Source organism: Beauveria bassiana (assembly GCF_000280675.1).
Source record: "Beauveria bassiana ARSEF 2860 unplaced genomic scaffold BBA_S00106, whole genome shotgun sequence".
In the NCBI taxonomy this organism is placed as follows: Eukaryota; Fungi; Ascomycota; class Sordariomycetes; order Hypocreales; family Cordycipitaceae; genus Beauveria; species Beauveria bassiana.
This window is the reverse complement of record NW_007930941.1, coordinates 1-8,390: the sequence shown is the minus strand read 5'-3', so window position 1 is coordinate 8,390 and position 8,390 is coordinate 1. Positions and strand designations below refer to the sequence as shown.

Here is an 8,390-nt window from a genome sequence, read left to right as displayed (position 1 = left end):
CTATTTATAGCTAACTTTACTATGTAATATATTTATATTTATATAAAGTATTTATAATACTAAAGTTCTTCTTAACTTTATTTAATTATTTATATAATAATTTCTTATATAGTAAGTTAAATTATCTTATAAATAACTAATATATTTACTATAGCTATTTTAGCTTTTACTTAAGTCTAGATTTGAGAATATTTTTATTATATTTCTTAATTCTAATTTTATATTTATTTTTAATTAAGATAAAAAGCTTATTAACTAGTTTTTTTTAATATATAGTTATTATTAAATTATCTTTATATTTAACTTATTATAATATTTTTTTATTAAAAATATATATTAAAATATATCTTTAAAAATATATTTAATATTATATTTATTTTAATTATTATAGCTTTAAGTTAATATTATTTAAAGATAATATTAAATATAATTTTATATAGAATAAGCTCTTTTTTCATTTCATTACTAGTCTAGATATAATATAGTTATAAATCATTTATTAGTTATAAAAATATAAATATAAGCTTACTATTATAAATATATTAGATATATTATATAGTCTAGTTAATATATAATAATAAAGTTATTAAAAATTAGTATATTAGTTTTTATTAAAAAGTTTTAAGTACTTATATAGATTTCTATAGTTATAATAACTATAGTTATATATTAGGAACTACCTAGTATCCTTAATATATACTCTTTTAGCTATATTTCGATACTTAGTATTTAAAATTTAGGTTGTTATTGTGGTCGTTAGTTAGCAGCTGTGGTGGTATAGAGCTAAAAAAGCGGCAGCTTTTTTTGCCCTCCCGTGCCACAGTAGCTGAGTTAAGCCCACACCTGTTTTGTTTATGGGTCCATGATTAGACCGAACCCCTGCTAGTAATCTTTTTGCTTCGTTTATCAAGCCAAGTTACTGTAAAGACCCATGTGTCACCATAGCAACAGGCGGCCAGTCACAATGCCTTGAAAACATGACTAAATGAGTATCAAGGTGATAACCTACTTTTCACATATCAAATGCCCCTCTCCAAGGTACACTACACCCCAACAGTGAACCTGACGCTGAGAACGCTGCCAAGCTGATGCGCGTTATCACCATGGCGCAGTCCGAAGAAATCATCAACTTTGATGTAATTGAATGCCAAAAGGAAAACATTCAGTCGCTTCCTGGAGGTCGCTCAGCCAGAAAGCTTCATGCACTCTATTCGCCCACGTCACTTCAGGGCTCATCCACGCCAACCCCTACCGACGCGAAAAATGTCAACGACTGCATTCGCGCGGAGTATGAGACGGAAGTGCAGAACATTTCCGAGTCTGACGATCCTCTTGACGTTTACGACAGATACGTGCGCTGGACGCTGGACACATACCCCTCTGCACAAGCAACACCACAGTCACAGCTTCACACGCTGCTCGAGCGCGCTACCAAGGCCTTCATCGGCTCACCACAATATAAAAACGACCCACGCTATCTGAGACTCTGGTTGTACTACACCGAGTTCTTCGCGGACGCGCCGCGTGAGACGTACATGTACCTGTCCCGACATGGCATTGGTGAGGGTCTCGCCCTATTCTACGAAGAATATGCTGCATGGCTCGAGAGCGCAGGCCGATGGGCTCAGAGTGAAGAGGTTTATAAACTAGGAATTGAGCGCGAAGCCCGCCCCGTTCAGAGACTGCTCCGCAAATTCAAAGAGTTTGAGGATAGGAAAGCACAAGTTCCGAAGGCCGCTGATATGCCAACTTCACCGGCTTTGCCTAGCATTCGCCCTGCACTGGCTGCCAAGGTCGAACCTTTCGCCGCTGCAGCCCGCACAGGCCCCCAGGCGCAGCGATCGACAAGTAGCGCAAGCGGCTCATCAAAACCAGTCAAATCCAAGCTGGCCATCTTCTCAGATGCAGATGCGAAGCCTGCTGTGCTGTCCTCCCGCGAGAAAGGGTCCAAGGGCTGGGAGACAATTGAATCTCTCTCGGACCGCAAGAAGGAGAACACGATGGAGGCACGGCCTTGGGTTGGCGAGACTATGAAAGCTGGTGGCAAGAAGCCTACCGCTGCAGCGAAGATGGCCATCTTTAAAGACACGGTTAGTTTCATTCCATTACCACCCCTTCTAGCTTCCTCTATTGATGGCCAATTAGGACTAATGCATTGTTTTAATGTATACTTTGAGAATGCAGTCTCTTGCTCAAATACAGAATATTGCCGTTGTTCCATCAAAGCATCAAGTGACGGTGCACCCGCAGACGGGGAAGAAAGAGTACATTTTCGTGGACCTCGCAGCAGTTTACCCAAAACCGGACGAGCCTGGCACAGAAGTCAGCTTTGAGGAGATCATGGCGGCAAATTGTGGTTGGTTGGATTGTGCATGGGACAATGGAAATGTGGAAGGGCTCCAAGAAGATGTTCTTATGCAGCTGGATGATATTGAAGAGATTAGCAAGTTGGCTATTCACCGAGACACCGTCATGTACGACGAGAATGGCGCTTTGCCACAGCATTTCCATGCATCCAGACAAAACCAAAAGAACAAGCTTATGGACATGAACGAAACTCAAATCAGTGAGCACAGTGACCGAGCCAAATCCAGGGTGGCAAAACTAACAACACATCAGTCAAGGCCAAGCTGGATTCACCATCCAAGCCAAAGATGAAGAAACGAAACACGTCAGAGCCAACGATGACACTGCACACAAGAGCAGCTACGGACGACATTTATAACATTTTCAACAATCCCATCAAGCCTACTGTGGAGAACCTCTGCGAGAGCGCAGATGAGTACGAGTACGAATCGGATGTTGATTACACTACCGATGCGGAAAGTACTGTGGCGACTCGTAACGTCGACCCCGGCGAGAATGATGACGAGGAAATGACTGATTCCAAGACTTCGAGCGCATGGTCGGGCTTCTCAACGCTTAAGCATATTCCGGATGCCAACGGCGAAAGTAACTATACTTCTGAGGCTACCGACAATCAAAATCAGGATGTCCAGCCGCGACATTTGGATCAGACACGGGACGAGGAAATGGTGGATGAAGCTGGTGAGCAGCATACTACTGAGCAGATCCATTCGCCCCTATCAACCAGGACAGTCTTTGTTCCTTTCCCACCCGAGGATTACGACCCTCCCACTCGTCCCTATAGAGATGCGGCCGAGGTGGCAAACAATAGACTGCCATTTATGACGCCGATTACAGAGCGAACCGAGCTTTCTTTAAATCTGGACGAAGATTGCGAAGATCGCTTTCATCACTTCAAGACTCCCTGTCGACGAGAAGAATATCAAGCGACGGGCTGCTTTCACGCTGACTTCGAGTCTCTGAGCAGCCCCTTAAAAGATGTTGTGGAAGGCGATATCCCAGCTTCAGAGATTTTTCAAGTACTCAAGCCAAAACCGGCGACTCTCTCTGCAAAGGCAAACAAAGGTCTACCAAACAAAGGCCCCATAATCAGGGACGTCATGTGCAATCCTATGGACGAAAATATCCGCAAGGAGATATTGGCTAACATACAACCGCCTCTGAGCTCTTACTCTGGATTCTATGACCAGAGACAAAGCCAGTCCGAGCGCGGTGGTGCTATTCGCAAATTTATCAAAGCACTCTGCAGTAAGCCAAGCAAATCGAGCGGGGAGCGAGGCGCTTCGCTCCCGGCGCAAGTGGTCCTTGACTTTCCCAATATTGAGGCGTGTTACACGCTCAAGAGAGAGCTTGGAGCCGGCGCATTTGCCCCTGTCTACCTCGTTGCCAACTCGAATCCAGAAGAGCCAGCTGGTGACGAGAATGCGGTAGCCGTCAACGGAAAAGGCGCGTTAGCCGTGAGCAAACGTGCGAGTTTGGAAGCGTTAAAGATGGAAAACCCCCCAAGCCCATGGGAGTTCTATATGATGCGTCTTTCGCATACTCGCCTGGGACCCCAGCACCGCGTTTCGGCATCGCTCTCATATGCTCATGAGCTGCATCTCTACAGGGACGAGGCATTCCTGTTTCTTCCCTATCATCCGAATGGTACCCTACTTGATGTCGTCAATTACTTCCGTTCTGAGTCCTCTGGCGTCATGGACGAGATTCTTGCTATGTTCTTCGCTATTGAGCTTATGCGCACCGTCGAGGGTCTCCACGCCAGTCAGCTCTGCCACGGCGACCTCAAGCCTGACAACTGTCTGCTCCGCCTGGATGAGTTTTCCGGCACTTCGCTTCTGGCTAATAAGTGGCGGGCGGATGGCAGCGGCGGCTGGGGGGCGCGAGGAATTTCACTGATTGATTTTGGTCGCGGTATCGACATGCGCGCCTTTGTGCCACGAGTCGAATTCTTTGCCGACTGGAAAACGACAGATCAGGATTGCTCGGAGATGCGAGAAGCACGTTCCTGGACATGGCAGATTGACTACTATGGCCTCGCGAGCACCATACACTGCTTGCTTTTTGGCAAATACATCGAGACAGTGCGATGCGATAGCGGCGGCATTGGCAAAGGTCGCAAGTACAAGATCCGTGAAGGTTTCAAGCGCTATTGGCAAACAGACATCTGGGCTGGCTGCTTCGAGATGCTGCTAAACCCCTCGTCGCTTGTCGCTGGTGAAGAGGGAAGCGCTATGCCCGTGCTCAAGGCGATGAGGAGGGTGCGAGAGCGCATGGAGGTGTGGCTAGAGGCGAACAGCGACCGCGGAATCGGGCTCAAAGGATTGATTGTTAAGCTGGAAAACTCCATCAAGCTGAGGAAGTAGACGCCAGGCAGCTGCAAAAACAACGATAGTATCGGTTGATGAATCCTTTTTTTTTTGTCACTTTGTTGTATATGGAGTCGAGTAACTTGTTGGGGCATTTACGATCATGATACTTACCACATTACTACATGTTTATTGTCAATAAGCGGTGTCAAAAATGGTACATATATAGACGGCTTTGAATACCAGCTCACATTGATCTTTGTGCTTGTTTAAAAGTACATTTCTCTCGATACTAGAGCACTGCTCTGCAGTCTTTGCCAGACACGAAAACGCAGCGTTGCTTCTGCCTTTAACCAGCTTAGTTGGCCTCATCATATGTAGCTGCATTCTTCTTCTTTTCTTCTCGCGCGGCCTTGTTCCCCATGGCTTTGGCATTTTTCTTATCAACCTGATCCTGGATCCGCTGCCGCTCAGACGAGCCCCGCGCCTCAAGCTTCCTCTCCAGTGCAGCGAACTCGTTACTGTCGGCGTCCATACTAATGAGACTCTCGAGAAGCTTGATTTCGTCGGCCCAAACCTGCTTATTTTCGATTGTCTTGCCTTTATCGTCCTTTCTATCGATGGGTGTCTCGAGAATCATGGGCATGCCACAGAAGCTGTCTTCGTTCATGACGCTGTGAAAAGCTCGTAAGCCGAGGAAGCCAGTGCCAATATTGGCGTGCAAGTCTCGATTAGAGGCAAAGGGGGCCTTGCTGTCATTTACTGTCATGTATGACATGAGCACGTCAATAGCGATAGTTGTGTGTCTGATTCACTTACAATGGAGCGCCTTCAAATATTTGATACCAACGATCGTTTCGAATTCGTCTAGCGTCTTGCGGAAAGCCTCTGGTGTGCGCAGATCGTGGCCGGCGGCGAAAGCATGGCACGTGTCAATGCACACGCCGACGCGGGCCTTGTCGACTACCAATGCAATGATGTCTCGCAGGTCTTCCCAGGTGGACCCAATGACATTGCCACTACCAGCCATATTCTCCAGCACCGTGATGACGCTGCTCGTGGCCTTGTGCGCCTTGTTCAGCTGTGCAGCAATGCGCCCAATGGCAGCATCGCGATTGTCGCCGAGCGTAGATCCAGGGTGAAAATTGTACAGCTTGATGCCAAGCTGCTCACAGCGGGTCAGATCATCGAGGAAAGCGTTGTAAGCCTGAGTTGCCTTGGCTGGATCTGACTGCGCCAGATTGACGAGGTACGAGCCGTGCGGGAGGGCATGCTCCGATGCTTTGTAACCGTAGTGAGAGCAGCCACTCATGAAAAGATCCTTGGCTGACGACGTAATGGGTGGATTATCCCACTTGCGCTGCGACTTGAGGAAGAGCGCAAAGGCGTTGGCGCCAATGTGTACAGCATTGGTGACTGAATTGTTAGCACCTGGAAGATGACAGTCAGTCTCATTGCTTCTTTATCACCGTGTAGCTTCAAGCATGGACATCGTACCGCCAGCTGCGCTCACATGAGCACCAACATACATTGCCCTTTTCAGCGATGAGACCGCGGTGCGATCTGCCAGTGGCATCGTGTTGTCGTGTTTGCCCTTCGCTATCTTGCGTTTTTTTGGTTGCGATATAGTTGGTGCCGGCTTGCTATCTGGGCTACTCCCTTCTGAGACTTTGCGTTTTGGTGCAGGTTTTGGTGCAGGTTTGGTTGCCACTGACTCGGGTGATCCTAGAGCTTTGCTAACCGTGGGTGACTGTTTCGGCTTCTCGTCGTCTTCTTCCTTGTAGCTAACAATTGGTCTTTTCCGTAGCGAGGAGCGGGCCATTTTCCTTGTAGCCTATTGCCATGTACTAAGTAGGTCTTATCACAGTAGTGCATCGTAGGCTTGCTAACAATGCTGTGGTTTGGAGTGAACTGGCACTTGGAGCGCGACGCGCGCGTAGCTCACAGCGATCATCATACGGTATTATATAGCATTATTACTTCCCGTAATATATATAAGTAAGCTTTTTAAGCTTAGCCTTAATGTTATTATATTATATAATAAGTTAAAAATTATATTAAGTAATATTTTTTATTATTTAAGTAATATTTTTTTATATTATCTTTTTAACTTAATTATAGTATAAAAATTAGATTTTTTATTTATTTTTTTATTTTTATAAAACTTTTTTATAAAATAATAAAACTAATTATTATTATTATATACTAACTAAGCTAAGTAGCCTATTTAATATCTTTATAATAATAAACTAAAGAAAAACTAAAGTAACTAAAGAAAAACCTTAGCTTCTAATTTAAATATAATATAACTTATAGCTTATATATATATAAGTCTAATAAAAAACCCTTCTTTATATTAGCCTAGTTACTTAGGTATAAAAGTTATAATAGCTTTCTTTTAATATATATTATTTTATATCTTTAATATAATAGCCTTAGGTTAGGTATAGGTCTTTAATAGTTAGTATCTAGTTTTAATAGAAGTTTAAATTATAAAAAAGTGAAAAAAATGTAAGAAAAAACTATAAAAAAATCTATAAAAATTATATATAATATAAAATATATAAATCTAAGTTAAGCTTAGGTATTTAAATTTATTTTATATTTTTATTTATTTATAATAAATAAAATATATATATTTATCTTTAATTATAATAAGTATTTTATTTATTAGCTTATATTAATATAAAGTTATTATAAATTTACTAAATAGTTTATATTTTATTATCTTTTTATAATTTATATTATTTAGTTTAATAGTTATTATATATTAATATTAATATATATATATTAGTTTTAGTTAATTTAAAAAAGGTTAAAAAATAGGCTTTTTTTAGCTTTTTTTTTCTTTTAACTTTTATTAATTATATATAATTTCCTTATCTTTTATATTTTTTTTTACCTTTTTCTTTTTATAGTCCTTTTTCTTTACTAGTTTTATTATACTTTTACTTTCTTTATTAATTATTTATAAAGAAATTATTTTTCTATCTTTTATATTATATATATAATAATATTAAACTAAGCCTGATTTATAGTTATTAATAACTATAAAAAATAAGTAAATAAGTAAATATTTTTTATTATTATAATATATATTTTCTTTTTTTAATATTTAGTTAATTATTAACTAGACTAGTTTAAAAATATTACTATTTTTATTTTTATTAATACTAATAGTTTAAACTTTAGTTATATTTTATATTTAATTTAACTTCTTTTTATTATTTATAAACTTATTATTTATAATATCTCTTATATTAGATATTTTATTAATAATAATATAATTAATAATAAGCTAGTTTATCTTTATATTAAAGATATATATTTAATTTATTACTAGCCTAGCTTTATAAACTTTTATTAAGTATTATTAATATAATTTATATAAATTATAAAAAAGATAAGATTATTTACTTTAATATAAGGTAAACTTACTTTTATATTACCTTTAATACTAATCTAAGTAAATATTATCTAGTATTATTAAAGCTATTAAGGTAATTAAAAACTAAGTAGTTATTTATAATAATAATAACTTAGTCTTAGATTAAAATAACTTAGTTTATAATAATAATATAACTACTAAAGTTTATATTACTTCTAATAATAAATCTAGTTTTTATATTTCTTAAGTTATAAATAATATAATTATAACTTATATCTTAGTCATTATTAATATAGTAAATAAGTAAATAAGCTAGATAAGTAAGT

The 8,390-nt window shown here is 39.7% G+C and overlaps 2 protein-coding genes across 2 annotated transcripts; one reads left to right on the top strand and one right to left on the bottom strand.

The window, feature by feature from the left end:
* Positions 1-1,103: 1,103 nt before the first annotated feature.
* On the top strand, positions 1,104-4,733 carry BBA_10243 (checkpoint serine/threonine-protein kinase BUB1; the record flags this gene model as incomplete). Its single annotated transcript, XM_008605340.1, has 3 exons — positions 1,104-2,090; positions 2,185-2,566; positions 2,620-4,733. The coding sequence occupies 3 exons, from the start codon at positions 1,104-1,106 to the stop codon at positions 4,731-4,733; spliced, it is 3,483 nt and encodes a 1,160-aa protein (XP_008603562.1).
* A 301-nt stretch (positions 4,734-5,034) lies between these two features.
* Positions 5,035-6,498, bottom strand: BBA_10242 (apurinic endonuclease; the record flags this gene model as incomplete). The annotated part of the gene is made up of 3 exons (XM_008605339.1): positions 5,035-5,438; positions 5,496-6,107; positions 6,174-6,498. 3 exons carry the CDS (start codon positions 6,496-6,498, stop codon positions 5,035-5,037), a joined length of 1,341 nt encoding a protein of 446 aa, XP_008603561.1.
* Between the last annotated feature and the right edge of the window lie 1,892 nt (positions 6,499-8,390).